This window comes from Petaurus breviceps, unplaced genomic scaffold, assembly GCF_028583685.1.
Source record: "Petaurus breviceps papuanus isolate PSGF00001 unplaced genomic scaffold, PetGlider_PUasm1.0 90591, whole genome shotgun sequence".
NCBI classification, from domain to species: Eukaryota; Metazoa; Chordata; class Mammalia; order Diprotodontia; family Petauridae; genus Petaurus; species Petaurus breviceps.
In genome coordinates this window covers 2,107,958-2,124,376 of record NW_027187280.1, presented here as the reverse complement: position 1 = coordinate 2,124,376, position 16,419 = coordinate 2,107,958, and the positions used below count along the sequence as shown (strand labels likewise).

General features: G+C 41.4%; 1 protein-coding gene across 5 annotated transcripts in view; it reads right to left on the bottom strand.

Annotated features, from left to right (window-relative positions):
- ARHGAP40 (Rho GTPase activating protein 40) overlaps window positions 1-16,419 on the bottom strand; it is a 120,113-nt gene that overhangs the window by 18,436 nt on the left and 85,258 nt on the right. For 4 of the 5 annotated variants that reach the window (XM_069063552.1, XM_069063553.1, XM_069063550.1 and 1 more), the window contains exons 4-10: window positions 12,460-12,535; window positions 10,836-10,999; window positions 9,158-9,323; window positions 7,682-7,773; window positions 7,405-7,482; window positions 5,015-5,174; window positions 1,306-1,388 (exon numbers count right to left, since the gene is read on the bottom strand). In XM_069063552.1, coding sequence (XP_068919653.1) covers window positions 1,306-1,388; window positions 5,015-5,174; window positions 7,405-7,482; window positions 7,682-7,773; window positions 9,158-9,323; window positions 10,836-10,999; window positions 12,460-12,535 — 819 coding nt within the window. The remainder of the gene's footprint in view (window positions 1-1,305; window positions 1,389-5,014; window positions 5,175-7,404; window positions 7,483-7,681; window positions 7,774-9,157; window positions 9,324-10,835; window positions 11,000-12,459; window positions 12,536-16,419) is intronic. The other variant, XM_069063554.1, reaches the window with a different exon arrangement.

The following is a 16,419-nucleotide window of genomic DNA, read 5'->3' as shown; positions in this document are numbered from 1 at the left end:
CCCTCAACCCCATCATTTTACAGGTGAAAAAACTAAGGTCCTTAGAGATTGTGCATGATTATTAGAGAAGTAGTAGAGGCAAAATTTGAACCAGTGTCACCTAATCCTGGATCCAAAGTTCATTTCCATCACACTAACTCAGGTGTGGGGAACCTACGGCCTCAAGGTCACATGTGACCTTATAGGTCCTCAGGTGCAGCCTTTTGACTGAGTCCATGTTTTACAGAACAAATCCTTATTAAGGGGATTTGTTTTGTGAAGTTTGGATTCAGTCAAAGGGTCGCACTTGAGGACCTAGAGGGACACATGTGGTCTCAAGACCGAATGTTCTCCACCCCTAATCTTCATCTCATAAATGAGATGAGCAAGAGAATAACCCATAACATCACTTAATTGCTTCTGAATAAAGGAGCTAAAATGTGATAACACTGATTTTCATACTTGTAAAGTTCTGTCCTTTTGTTGGCGAGACATCCCTGTCCCTTTACTAGTGCAGAGGGTAACCTCTCTAAACCTTTACAGATAGTTTCACGAATTCATCACCTAATGACCAATCTCATTTGTACAAAACCTTTTTAACTTAATATAATCAAAATTATCCATTTTACATCTTGTAATGTTCTCTCTCTTGTTAGGTCATAAGTTCTTCCATTCTCCATAGATCTGACAGGTAAACTATTCCATGTTCTCCTAATTTGCTTATGGTATCACCCTTTATGTCTAAATCATGTACCCATTCTGACCTTAACCTTGGTACACAGTGTAAAGGGGCCATCTATACCTACTTTCTGCCATATTGTTTTCCAGTTTTCCAGCAGGTTTGTAATGACTAATCTTGTGAGGATGAATCTTTCTGACCTTAGCTAGGCTGGTCCTTGAAGGACCCATAGCCTGGCCCTGGTCTAATAACTGATAGTTTTCTAACTAGAGAAGGCCTATCAGGGACTTGGGCCCCACTGGCTTAGCCTCTGTGTACCCAGGATCACCTGGGGCATCAGAGTAAAACTCCATTATCACATGGTTTATTACATGACTTGGGTACTCTACAGTTCAAATTGTATCCCCTGTAATACCTCCATGAGTGAAACCTGATGTAACTCCATTAGCCAATGGTGCCTCTGTAAGTCCTGGCCAAGGACAAAGCCTAACCTTTAGTGAATGTGTGCTAACAGATTTGAGGCCAGAGCTAAGGCTGTCTAAAATGATAGAGGGGAAAGGGAAGAATCATATGTGTGGGCTTACCTAGGGTAGGGAGGCTGAGGACATGCTAAATCCAAGGGGGAGAATAGAAATTAGTGGCCTTACCTTTAAAGTATTTCTGTTAGCTTCAGGAAGAATTAAGATGAGCAGATTCAGAGCCTGTAATCGCTGCTTCAGGTCTGGGATATCTGTTTGGAGGAAAAGCAGTAGAGATCTCTGTGATACCAGTGGTAAGTGCATTCAGCTGTAACTAGAAGGCTGGTGGTTCAAGCCCATGCAAGGATGTGCTTTGTGAAAGGTAGGAGACAGGGCACTAGACTTGGACTTAGAAAGACCTAGGTTCAAGTCTCACACAAGATATGTGACACTGAACAAGTCACTATGCCTCAGTTTCCTCCACTGTAAAATGAAGGGATTGGATTCTATGGCCTCTAAGGTCCCTTCCAGCTCTGAACGTATGGTCCTGTATAAGCTCCTGAAGGAGAAGGGCCACTTTAACCTGTCGTATCCTCAGCCACTAGCATAGTGCTTGGAACACAGCAGGCATTTAATAAATGCTTGTAGAACTTAATTAAATTCTAATTTAAATCAAATCTAATGTTAAATCAAATGATTTAACCCCACTACTTTATACAGAGCATCAGACATCCAAATTTAGTACCATATCAAGAGCACTTGACACCCAGCTCTCTTCTGGAGGTCTCTTACCCTATTTTGTCTTTTTGTTAGAGGGGGGAGGGCAGGGCAATTGGGGTTAAGTGACTTGCCCAAGGTCACACAGCTAGTAAGTGTTAAGTGTCTGAGGCTGGATTTGAACTCAGGTCCTCCTGACTCCAGGGTCAGTGCTCTATTCACTGTGCCACCCAGCTACCCCTCTTACCCTATTTTGGATTTAATTAGGAGGAAGCTGGGTAGATAGAGCCCTGAAGTTAGAGTCAGGAAGACTTTAATTAAAATCTGGCTTCAGATACTTTTACTAGCTGTATGACTTTGGGCAAAACACTTACCCTCTTTTGCCTCAGTTTTCTCATTTGTATAACAAGGATAAATGATAGCACCTCCTTCCCAGGGTTGTGATGATCAAATTAGATAATGTTTGTAAAGCAGTTATTACAGTGCCTGGCCCATAGTAGGTGCTTCATAAATTCTTGTTATTATTGTTGTTGTTAATCTCAGGATTCCTTTTCCTCTAGAGCTGTCTACACATTTATTAGCAACAATCTCAACTCCAGGAGGAACCAAGGTGCATAGTGAAATGTACTTCTTCCTAACGGTTGTCTCTTAGAATTCTTAACTTCCTTCAAAGCTCAGTTCAAATGCAGTCTCCTTCATGGGACTTTTCTTAATTTCCACAGCTGCTAGTGACTACCTCCCAGCCCATCTTCCCAAATCATTTTGTATTTATTTTGTATATACTTTACATAATGAATAATATAATTTTAAAACTTGATTTGATTTATTTTCAATTCCAAATTCTCTCCCTTCTGTTTCTCCTTTCCCACAAGAAAGAAGGCAAGAAAAACAAAACCAATTACAAATATTATAGTCAGTAATGAATAAAATACTAAGAGGCAAAAGGCATAGTAGCTAGAATGATGTGTCCAAAGGAAGAAAGACCTGGGTTCAAGACTCACATATAATACAAACTATATCACCTTGAGCTAGTCACTTAACCTCTTAGGCTCTAGGCAACTCCCTAAGTCTATAAGTATTTTTTCTTTAATTTTTACTTTCAATTCTGAATTTTCTCTCTCCCTACCCTCTTCCTCCCCCCCCCTTTGAGAAGGCAAAAAAAAATTATAGCCATTCTATATATGAAGTAAGTCTATAAAGTGTGAGAGAAGATGCTGACTTGTACTAGGAGAAGTAGTTTCCTCACTCCTCATCTGGGAGTTCCCAAGACCAATGAAATCACAGATCCAGACCCTACCCCTTTCTTTTTTTTTCCTACCTCTTCCTATATTTTGTATATATGTGTTTATGTTAGAAGGCAAGCTGCTTGGGGGCAAGAACCATTTTATTTTTTTCCTTGTATCCCCAGTGTCTAGAGTAGTGGCCAACACATAGTATGTGTTTTTTAAAAAAATGTTCATTGATTGATTGATTAACATAAGGATGGCTCTTATCACAAGGCCTGACAAGAAGTTACTTCCCAGAGAAGTAATGGAAATTTCCACTTCTAAATAGAAGGAAGTACTGAGGGAGCTTACATTGGCCACCAAAGGAAACTCTCTAATCTTTTCTAGTGTCTTCCAGGTAAAAAGAAAACACACACAGACGCACATACTCACACACACACACTCACAAACACACAATTCACACAAACACACATAAACATACACACACACTCACAAACACACAAACACAAACACACCCCAACAGGCATCCTACCTGAGAGCTACAACAGTCTCCAACACAACGATACATTCAAGACTGAAAAGAGCAAGCTTTTTGCTGCCTCTCCCCCAGAAAGACTCGGCAAGTTCCTGCCATTTGGTTTGTCTTTTGTGCCTTTAAAGTCTCTACAGAATTGAAAATGAACATCATCAGGGCATGTGGGGTGTGAGAGCAGTTTGCAACTCAGCAGGGACAAATTAGGAAACAGAGTGGAGTAAAAGACATCAGCAAACAGATAAGCAAAAAAAAATGGGCTGGTCAAGTGGCAAGAGTCAGGAACAACTGATGAGCAGCCCATTGGCTCCACTGATATCCTTGGAATGACAAGACAATGTAAAGAAGGCTCCTAGAATGGTGACTGTCTCCTTGAGAGAGCATGAACAAGAGTCACATTAACATGGGAAAGAATCAATGGGGTGTGACCTAGATCCAGAAGGGACCTCAGGGGTCTAGTGCAACCTCCTCATTTTATAAATGGGGAAACTGAGGCCCACGGAAGTTCAATGACTCAGCCAAGGGCAGGCAAGTATGAAATGGCAGAGTTAGGATTTGAAATCAATATCCACATCAATAAGATCAGAGCTCTGTGGGAGAACATTTAAAGGAGTTGATACATGGCTCTTCCTAAGGAGATGAGAAAGTTTCTTTTTCAAAAGAGGTTGGAGGGGTGGGTAGGTGGTGCAGTGAATAGAGCACCAGCCCTGGAGTCAGACATGAGTTCAAATGTGGCCTCAGACACTTAACACTTACTAGCCATGTGACCTTGGACAAGTCACTTAACCCCAATTGATCTGCCCTCCCCCCCAAAAAATTATATATATATATATATATATATATATATATATATAAAATTTATCTGTTTGGTTTTTTTTTTCAGCTGAACCAGATTAAATTGTGATTGGTAATGTTTAAATAAAAATACAGTATCACAGATAATGAATTTGTGATTTTTTTTTTTGCTTTTTGGAGAGAGGAAGGCAGGGCAATTGGGGTTAAGTGACTTGCCCAAGGTCACACAGCTAGTAAGTGTTAAGTGTCTGAGGCTGGATCTGAACCCAGGTCCTCCTGACTCTAGGACTGGTGCTCTATTTACTGGGCCACCTAGCCGCCCCTAATTTGTGATTTTTGAAGTCCATATGAACCTACTGGAAATGATTTCTATTTTAGTTGGGCACTATCGATCTGGTCTAACAAATAACTGACTAGGAATTTCCTCTCTAATGTCCCTGACAAGTGGTAGTCATCCAGCTACCCTGTATTGGAAGACCCCCTGCAATGGGAGAGCCCACCAGAGGCAGCACATTCTGCTCTTGGAAAGGAGAACCTTTCTATAAAGCAGAAGGATTCTCTGAGCTCTTGGCGGGGCCCTGCCCACATTCCCTCTGTACCCCAGGCCCCCAAGGATGAGGCTACTCACTCTGTACCACGGTGAAGGCAGGCAGGTACTCAGCTGTGAGCAGCGGAGTCGGCAGCTCTCGTATGAACCTCTTCAGCAACCCTGATGCGTCATTCTGATGGACCTCATCCCAGTTGAAGAGGCCTGCATAGAACTCTCTCTCCAGTTTCTGCTCCAAACTCTAAAACCAAGAAGAACATGGGCTAGACTCCTCAGGTGTAGGTAGCACTCTCTCATATCCTTTGCCTTCTCTCTACATACACAATCACCTGTCTAGTTCTGTCCTTCAATCTCCCCATACCTGGCCTATGTAACAGCCACCTATCAGTCTTTCCCCTTTCAGTCTTTCCCTTCTCCTTTCCATCCATTAGCCACATTCCACTTCCACAAACCAGGTGAAGGTGGCATGAACACATTCACGAAAGAAGGAAAAAGAGAAGGAAAACCCACAAGCCTAACTCCATGTAAAACAAGGAAGCAGACACAGCCCAGGAGGTCCCACTGCTGTATGGTTTTCCAACCAGCGACAAAGACCAAGACGAAAAGAAATGAAGGAGGATGACATTTTCTTTACCTGACCTGACTATGAGAGAAACAATTCCCTTAGCCTGGCACACAAGCCTTTCAGGAGATAATGCTTCCGCAGGTCTCCTCCCCACCATCCCTCCCCCGCCATCATTTGTGTGTGACTGGGCATATTGGATTACAATCCTCCAGAAACGTGTGTAAATGTATTTTCTCTGCCCCTTTGCTAATTATTTCCATCCTAATGAAATATTTTAATTTAAAATACATATTTTTTTATTTTGATTTGGTAGAAAGGTATTGTAACTGAATTTAGATCACCCTGAGTTGGAGAATTAAGCTACCTACAGTGCACTTATTATCCAAATTACCCAGTAAACCCAAAAATCCATGAGAATTCCAGGAAATGAGGTGATAATTCCTAGAGAGCACGTACTGTATTTCAGAAAGACTAAAAAAAGGACAATGGCTCTTTGAGAATAGGGGTTGTTTAGATTTGTCTTTGTATCCCCAGTGCTTCATATGATACACAAAGAAAGTATTTAAATAAAAACGTGTTGAATTGAAGGGGAATTGGCCCTATTTCTAGGAGCCCAGTGCCATGGGAGCATATGCTTGTTCCTAATAGCACAATTTCTCTGCTAGGTAATCAAGGGGCATCATAGTGTAGGGGGGGGTACAGGACAGAGTCAGAAGCTTTGGGGTTGAACTCTACTTGCTACCTTTGTGACCACAGGAAGTCCCTTACCCTCTTTACATGCCTCTGTTTTTTTCTTTGTAAAATGATGGGGGTGGCCTAAATCAGGGTAGCTGAGCAGGCCACAGGAAGAAGGACACTAGGGTCAGAATGTACAGATCCCTAAGGCCCCATCCTGCTCTAAATCCTATAACCCTATTAACCATCCATAAAAACTGAGTGGTGGGATTTCTCCCTCCCTTTCCTTCCATTTGTCCTTCCTCTTGGTCACCTCCACCCCACTGAGAGTATGGACATGACAAAAGACCCACCACCAAGAGCATCTCTCCCCTTGACTTCCCTTCTCTTCCTCCAACCTCTGGGCCATCTATAATCCAAGAGGCAGAAGAATACATGTCCGTTTACACAGTTTGGAAGAGAGACTATAACCCTTGTGGTGAGAGAAAGATCCACTGGGCCTTATCATCTGCCCTGCCTCTATGCCCTCCAAACCCTGGGCACTGTAATTTGACCTAATGAAGTACCCCGGGTCTTGCCCTATGTCCTACTGTACATTATTAGGACTTCCTTTCCTTTCCCTGTGTCTGGACCTATAGAATTCTCTTGTATCCATTGTTTCCCTCATTCTCCTGTGAGCTCTTTGAGAGCAGGGGCTGTCTCGCTTATATAATATATTTGTATATTCAGTGCTTAAAAGAGCACTTGGCATATAGGAAGTATTTAATAAATGATTTTTCACTCATCCTTTCAACTCTATGAATCAGTGTATTTGCTGGCTGGAAAAATTAGATGATTCTTAGTCTTTAAGAGAACTGGATAAAAACTGTGCCAAATAAGAAGAGAATCAGGAAGAGGAAGTGTGGGTAGGAAGAGGAAGGTGGAAGACAGGATAGTCAAGGCAGGTGCCAAAAAAGCCAAATGAAATTAAACAGAACCACCCCAAATGAATGTCAATACCCATGAACTGAATTTACATTTTACTCACTCAACAAACATTTGTGTTTAATTATCCACATAAATTCATAAAATACACAGGTCAGTAAGAGAATATTTCTACTGACCATAGGAGTACATTAATAAGTAAAATGCCATGAAAAGAGATCACCATATATGCACAAGTGAATATAGAAACTGGGAGACCTAGCCCCAATTACAAGTAAAAACCAAAACAAAACAAAATCCCAATTACCTTAATCCTGGTCTGAGAGCCAGACACTCTCAGGATCCCTTCAGTATCTAACCCTCTCTTCTCCAAACAGGACAGCAGCTAGGAGAGAGGTGGAGCCAATGAATAAAACAGCAGGTGACAGGAACTTTGAACCCCACCCCCCAAGAAGGTTCCAACGTGGGAGCTGGTTTCTATATATAATCCAGAGTGTAAGAGGCTTGGGAACAGTAGGGTACTCAGACAGATGGCCAGAAGCTGACTTGCAGCTATATGCACATGACATCTGAAGCCAACTTACAGCTTGTAGAATCAATGGGACTTGTGTGTTGGGGACAACTTTCTGATCAGTCTCCAGCAAAGTGCTAAGAGGGACTCCAAAAAGCCGGTTCTCTGTAGAAAGAGAAGAAACAAAAATGTATTTCATATCTTTTTAAGTAATATTGAGTTTCCTTCCTTATTTTCTCCATGAGCAGCATGCATTTGGACTATCCATTCAAACAGAATTAAGGGGCAAAGTTTAAAGAGAATGGCTGATCGCCACAAAAATTTTTTTTCGATGTCACCCCAAGAGGTGGACATTCAGCTTAGTTCTCAGGGTGGCTATCATGGAACATAAGTTCTTGCAGGGCCTATGAGCTGAACGGGCTTTTAGTACAGGACAAGGGACAGACTGAGTGTCCATCATATAAGGAACATAGAGATTTAGAGGTCACTGGGTCCAACCATTTTGTTTATCACATGAGGAAACTGAGGCCTAGAGAGAGTGACTTGCCTAAGGTCACACAAGCAGTAAGTATCTGTGGGATATGAACCCAACCTCCCTGATTCTAAGTCCAGTACTCTATCTGCTATACCACACTGCATTGGATCTGCTGTGTTCAGAAATACCAATCCCCAGAGGTTGGCCACCGGGCCACAATTTCTTTGTTGAAAACAACTTATTAAACCATCTCCTAAGACATGGAAAGGTTGCAATCTGTATCAGTGGGAGCACTGACACTGATGGGACCACAGGTGCTTGAAATAACAACTGAGTCTCAGTCTTCTCCATGTCTATCAAGCAAGAAAATCAGCAGGTTCAAGAAAAATATGTTTGTGCCACAGAACAGATACACACATACATATGCTTGTGGGTAAACATGCATAGCAAAAATTTTCATGCAACCCCACAAATGGAGGTGAAGGAGACAGGGCTCGGGCAAGCTGGGCTCTGTTACTGGCCATGAGGCACTAGAAGCAGTTAGATAGCAGAATGGATAGAATCTGGAGCCTGACTCTGACAGGGCCTGGAGTCAAGAAGGCCCAAGTTCAAATACAGCCTCAGACAATTACTAGCTGCGTGAACCTGGACAAATCATTTGACTGCTATCTGCCTCAGTTTCCTCATCTATCAAATGCAGATCATAACAGCACCTACCTCCCAGGGTTGTTGCAAGGATCAAATGAGATAATATTTGTAAAGTGCCTCGCACAATGTTTGGCACATAGTAGGTGCTTTATAAATATTTGTTTCCCTCCTTTGATGAATAGACTCACCCATGAAGCTGGGACCCTTTGTTCTCAGTAATCTTGGGCCAATATTCCCACAAAGAAAGTCTCTTTCAAATCTCATCTAGGATTCCCCTGTTTCCACACGTTATTCAGTACCTATGCAAAGGCTAAGATTCCCCATGCTGTCTACCCCCAAATAAAAAGAATTCAGGAGACTATGAGTTTGTTTTCAATCCAACCCTATTTCAGTAAAGACTCTTAAATAGACTAGAGGATGGTTAACCTGTTGCCTTCCATTTTCCTGCCTTGCTCCTTCTCAAGTCCAGGCCCAAAATGTCACAGAGGGCCGTCAGCTCAATCAGGGCCAGCGTGGGAATCTTCTTCATATCTTGTGGTGATAAATCTCCTATTCTTGTCACTCCAAGCCTTCCCTTGGGAATTCTAAACTTCTAGAGAAATGGAAGAAAATCCCCAATGTTCAAAACCTTTAGTAGGGACTAGTCTGAAATTAAAGAAAATTCCAGGAAATTCAGTCATTTTCAGGTAACAAATAAATGTCACTTGGAAAGATCACTGGTCTAGGAATCATAATGTCCAGATTCTAGTCCTAGGTCTGATATAAACATTCTGTGTAACCTTGGACCAACAACTCTCTCTTCTCTGGGCCTCAGTTTTGCCGTTTGTATAATGAGAGGGTTGGCCTAGAATCTAGAAGGAGTCTTAGAAGTCTTATATCATCTCTAAGGTTCCTTTTGACTCTGATAGCCTAGGCATCTATAATGACAGGCAGTTATTAAGAACTTGCCCTCTGAAACACTGTCTCTCACTACAAACTTAAATCCCTCTGTTTCTCTTATTCCCACTCTTAGTGAACCTGTCCTTTGCTCTTGTGGAAAACTCCAGTCCTTCTAGGCCTCCCTAGTTTTTCAGTGTATTAGCCTATTTCTAGTTTCACCTCCCACCCTCCTTAGCTCAGAACCTATGGCCAAGTAGTTCAACAATTCTCTTGCTTAAATCCTTGATTTTTTTTACCATCCCTTTGTCCACTGTCAAACCATCCTTACTAACAACCCATCTAGGATGAATCCCAAATGACTGATCTTTGACAGAGAAGTTACAAACTGAAAGTCACAAAATTGACCGAAGGCCTCATTGAGATTAAATGGCAGAAATGTATAGTGGAGCCAAAGTTCTTTCACAGTTTTGGTTTTTTCTATTCATCTCTTATTGACTCCTTAGGACATTCCTCAGCAAGCATTTAGTCCAACCCTACGTGAAAGGAATCCCTACTACAATATACAAATGGTCATCCAGACTCTTCTTTGAAACCTCCAAGAAGGAGAAACCCACAACCTTTCAGGGCAGATATTTAACTTGACTAAGATCCAGTTTATTACTAGCAAGTTTCTCCAGCACCAAGCTTAAATTTTCCTCTTGATAATTTCTATCCATTGCTTTTCTTCCTCTGAATCCCTTCCACTGAATTTAAAAACTCAATTTAATTTATTTTCTATACCAATTTATCTCCCCCCACCTAATCTTCCTCTATTCATTGAAAAGGCAAAACACAAACAAATTTAAAAACCATTACAAAGATGTGTAGCCAAGCAAAACAAATTCCCACATTAGTCATCCATCCATCACCCCACACCCCCCGTCACACACACACAAATACTCTTTAATCTGTACGCCTTTCAGTACTTTGGACTTCTTGTGTGACCCCAATTGCCATGACCCTTTTTTTACAATGGTGTGTACAGATGCCTCATCTCACACACCAACTGGAAGCCCCTTGAAGGCAGGGACCCGGCGCTCTTTGCCTCTAAATCCTCCACAGGGGGCTGACTCATTGTAGGTGTCCAGAAAACGTTTATGGAGTCGAGTCTACTAGCATATCCTCAGTGATGACCCAGAATCCAAACTCCCAAGAAGCTCGTGGAACCAACCACCCAATCCTTTACCGGCAGTGAGCCCTTGTCCTTTATCCACTTGGTTTCTGGGGGCAGTGTTCCTTTCTGCAGAAGAGCTGCTTGCTCCGAATATGCAGAATCAGTGCTGAATATCTCCTCCTTCCCAGAACTGGGAACTGGACAAGGATATTCCACACATCCTGGATAATCTGCCGCTGCCAAGGGACAAAAACAGAGCTCTTCAACAGAAGTCACCGCGCAGACGTCCTGCAGATGGTTATGACTGCGGTTCTGAGGGGAAAGGCTGCTCAGGGATTTATCTACTTCTCCCTCCCTGGACCTCAGACCCATAAACCAAATTTTTAGTTCTCATAATCAAAGGAATATTGCCTACAAAATAACTTACTAAAGAGATCCCATCCAAGGTTTTCCCACTTCTACCTTTTTTATCCATCCAGTCCGTCCTTCATACCCAGAATATTCTTCCTTACGCATAGATCTAGTGATATCATTTATCTGCTAAGGAATCTTCAATGGTTCCCTATTGCCTGCAGAATAAGGTTCATACTTCTTTGACTAGTATTTAAGGTTTCTTCAATTTGGTGCTTCCCTACCTTTCCTGTCTTACCTTACATATATTTTTGTAAGCCAGCCAAACTGGACATCTCTAAGGTTGCAGAATAGCAACTGTGCTCTCACTATTCCTTGTCTTTACTCAACCTATTCCAAATCCCTTGTATGACCTTCTATCCCCCTACCTTCACCCTCACCCCTTTGCCTGCTGAATTCCTTCCCATTCTTTTCCAATTCAAATTCCACTTCTTCGAAGAAGTCTTCCCTGATCCCACTGGTTGGCAATAGCCTTTCCCCCTCGGATTGTCTAGAGCACTTTACTCACACCTTCTAATGTACTCAACATATAATACTGTATATTATAGGTAGCTGTGTTACTAGCATATTCCTAGACTAAGTTCATGAGGACAGGGACCAAGAGTTTTTTAAACTTTATATCTTTCCTAGCACTTAATCCAGGGCTCTGATCACAGAATACACTTAATAAATGTTTGTTGAATTGTATCTGAAAGTCTTATAACCACAATGTGCCCTTTTTTTCTTATGATGGAAGGTCCCAGAGTCCACCAGGACTCCCAGTGCCTGTGACTGGCTTTTCTCAAGTTCTCTAATACATGGACAAGAAAACATTTTATCTCCCAAGCCGTGGGCACACAACTCTATGCAGATGGGAGATTCACCACCATTAGGGCTCCATCCCCAGAAATTTGACTCTCATTGATTCTGCTTAAGGTAATTTCTACATTGGCACAGGAGCCTAAAAGCCTATCAGACACTCTAAGGTGGCTTTCAGACTCAACGACAGTTTCTCAAAAGACACCAAGGTCCTGGTCAGCTCTTGACAACTTAAGGAGCAGAGGCTAGGAGCCAAGAAAAAGGAATAAACAGGATACGGGGAGAAGGAGGGAAAGGAAGAGTTAGTTTTTAAAGTTTAAAAAAGTTAAGACTTTGGTAGTAAAAAGCTTATTTTGGCTGATAAACATCTTCCAGAGACTGATACTGGTCCAAAGACCAATAGCTAGAAAATACTTTTATAGAGAATGTTCTTGAAAAGAAACCTAGATGTACTTTTAGATTAAAAAAAAAAAACCAGACTTCTTACCTGGTGGGGATTCTGCAGGTCTGGATTTGAGCTGTGTCCATTTTCCTTCAGCAACTACTCTTTCTGCTAACACCTCCTGCATAAGAATGTTGCAAATTATATCGATCAATAAGCATCCATTAAGTACCTACTATATGCCAGGTACTGGGGGCACTATGACAAAAATGAAAGTCCCTTTCTTCAAAAACATCCAGGCTGTAAAAGAAAATAACAAGTATAATAGAAGTATATACAATACAGATCTGAAGTATATGCAAGGTAATTTTGAGGGGAGAGATGGCAATAGTCGGTTCAGGATAGGAATCACACAGGAAAGGAACGAGGTAAGCTTTGAAGGAACTGGAGCTTCTAAAAGGTAGAAGAGGTGAAGAATGAGTAAATTCCAGGCAGAGGGGTGGGGGGAAATCTATGTAGAGGGGGAAGGGCGGGTGATGGAATGACAGATTACAGTCAGCATTTAAGGTTTACAAAGTGTCATCTTATTTGACTCTCACCATAACTATAGGAAGGAGGTGCTGTTATTACCTTCATTTTGCAGAGAAGGAAACTGAGACTGAAGGCCAGTTTGGCTAGACCATAGTACATATGACGGGAAGTACAGCTATGCCTTCCACATCTCAAGGGTTAGGGGCACAGCACCCCCATGATCTGGAAAATCCACATATTTTGGCCCTGCCATCGAAGAAGTCTGAATTATTATGGTATTAAAAGATAAAATATGGAGGTGGCCAAGTGGCGCAGTGAGTAAAGCGACAGCCATGGAATCAGGAGGACCCTAGTTCGGTTCCTGCCTCAGACACTTAACACCCCCACACCAAAAAAAAAAAAAATTAGCCATGTAACCTTGGGCAAGTTACTTAACCCCAACTGCCCTCCAAAAGGAAAAAAAAAGATAAAATATGTTGATATTATACAATACTATGCATATATTTTGGGCATTCCTGAGTTTCTAAACTTTTTCTGTGTGGTCTGCTGGCCTTTGTATGTCACCTGCAGCTTCTACAAAATTTAAAAAAAATCCCCATTTAATTTCTTATGTTGACCCATGATATATCAAAACTTTAATGGGGAAAAGTCACAATGTGGAAGGGATAACTGATGAATAATAAGCCTGGAGGTAGGCTGAAATCAGGTTGTAAAAGGCTATAAATACCAAACAGAGAGAAGAGTTGATATTTGCCCCTGGAAGCAAGAGGAAGTTAAAGGAACTTTTTGAGAGAAGGGGGTAGAGGGATGATGTGGTCAGACCTGTAATTTAGGCATCTGATAGCTGATACACAGAGTCCTCATTCTAAATGCCCTTGAAGGATGACCACTATGATTCATTCCTAAGGATCTGGTTTGTGTTACATATAACCTCTCTTTTAATGTATGTAAGAATAGGTTTGCTTCTTAGAACTGTGTTTCTGCAAATAACATCCCTCCTGTGGGGACTGAAAAATGAATGACTATTACTTACCAGAGAATATGTATATATAGTCATGTAGAGATAGATATTAAAATTAAAGACTTTTCCCTCTTCTTGTTAGGATCATTGTGCATTGAATTTTTATTTCCCCTTCCCATAAAGAATAAGAGTATTCTTATATGAAGAGTCCCAATGGAAAAAGCTATAAACACCTCCATCAGAGGGTCTCTGATCCTCATTTGAGACAACAGCCCAAGATTTCCTCACACTGGTGAGGCAATTTAGAAGTAACACTTGCTGGAGAGAATCATGCCCAGCTTATATATTATCCTATATATCTACATAATTTTAGTGGCTTCTCACTTCTTTTTGCTTTTATCCCTGAAACCAATCCACGACTCCTCCAGTTCTCCCATTTACAACTTTATAGATATATGTGTAAATGGCCCCATAAAACCTGGGTTCAGAGATAAAATCCTCCATACCCCTTTGTTGGCCAATCTGACGTGAACTGGGAAATATCCCAATCCCATATTCTTATCTCTCTCAACCAAATGTCATAATCAAAGGTTCCAAAGACTAGATCTGGAAACAGAGATAACAAATAAAACCTTGCTCACTGCCTAATCCACCTCAGAAATGGAAATTTTCCATTATAGAAAGTACAAAAAGGGAAAGCTGGGAATCCATCTTTGAGGAAGTTACCATACTATTATCCCAACTAGGGGACAAATTTGGGAGACTGCAGCATTCCACTGTCATGTCCAACCCTCCTGAGGCCTTAGTCTTCTATATAGAATATCTTTTGGAACTCAAAAATCTTATTAAAAATGAGTGTTGAAAACTATCTTTACATGTAACTGGAAAAAATAAAATACTATTTACAAAAAAATAAATATTACTTAGACACATAAGTCTTTGCATGGTATTGATCAGACAATCCCTCAAGGAGAGATTTCTGCCCTCAAATATAGGAACTTAAATGGGTAGGAGACACTGATCATGTTTTCTTGGCAGACATAGTGTGTCACTTGGTTTCTCTTAATTGTTTGGGTTTCTTTTGTTACAAGGAAGGCTGCCTTGAAGATCTGGGGGTGGGATGGGGGGAGCAATGGAACGGGAGACAAGGGGATTAGATTAAAAAATGACTATGATATAAAAATAAAGCACATCAATAAAACTTTAAAGTAATAAATGAAATGAAACTCAGCCTGCTAATTATAACTAGCATTTACATAGCGTTTTAAGGTTTGCAAAGTGCATTTACATAGATTTATCATCTTTGAGCCTCGCACTGAGGATAAGGACAATCCTCTGAGGCAGCCAAGTGGCACGATGTTTAGAGCACTGGGCTGGGGTCGTGAAGACCTGACTTTGATTTTGGCCTCAGACACCTAACTGTGTGACCCTGGGAAGTTAGGGAAAGGAGATTTTAGAAAGAAGATAATGAGTTCGGTTTGGGAAGCACAGATGTCTCTGATATTCCATAGATTTTGAGGGATTGGTAGGACTTTCAGCTGTAGATGCTATGTAGACAGGTGGAACTGGGGAATGGGATCTCACGGAAGCATTCAGGGATGCTGGAAGAGAGCTCTGGGAGTCATTTTCATGGATACAGTTAACTGAATCCCACGGAGCAGAGGGTGTTTCTCACAAAGGAGGAGGGTTACTTCATCCCCTGAAGCGGGAGAAATCAAGAGATTTTTTGTCACATAAAGGAGAGAGCTTAGAGGAACTCCTACCTGATGGCCTCAATCTTCTCAGTGAACTAGGAGGAAAGGTGACTAAAAAGAGTGAGAGGGGCAAGAACAGGTTGAGGAGAGCAGGGAAAGGTGTGATTCTAGTATTACAAGAAAAAATGTTGAAAAGCTTAATTCCTGTATCTTTAAGTAACTGTATTTTCTTTAAAATATGTAGCCACAGCCAGAAGTGCTTCTTGAATCAAAAGGTGAAGGCATGCCTCACTGAGAAATTACTCTATCACTAAACTGTTCATTTTTCTAATATCCTTTTACCCCTAGCATGCAAGGATGTTTCAGGGGCCATCATCTGGAAACAAGGGCCTTTCTCTGGCCCAAGGATGCAGTCTTGGAGTCAGAGCAATTGGCTTTGTGAATCTTGGTTCGGCTATGCTCTGGTTGTCTGACCTAAGACAGGTCATTTCCCTTCTCTGAGGACCTCAGTTCCCTCATCGACAAATGGGGACAATATTATACCGCCAGTGTCAGGGTTATTATAAGGAAAGCACTTTATGAAGCTTTAAGCACTTCTAAAGTGTGAGTTGCTGTTATTATTTTTATTCTCTATGGAAGCAGGAACTTCTGAATGATATTTGATTGATTAGACCTAGCAAAGGTGCTAGAAGCCTGGCCTGGATTTAGAAGAGCTACTTAACACCAGCATCCTACAATGAAAAGAGTGACAGATTTTAACTAAGAAGATGTAGGTCTGAATCCCAGCTCTGCTACTTACCACACCTCTGTGACCGTGGATGGGCAAGTCACTGAAATTCTTTGGATCTCAGTATCCTTCACTGTAAAATAAGGGAGTTG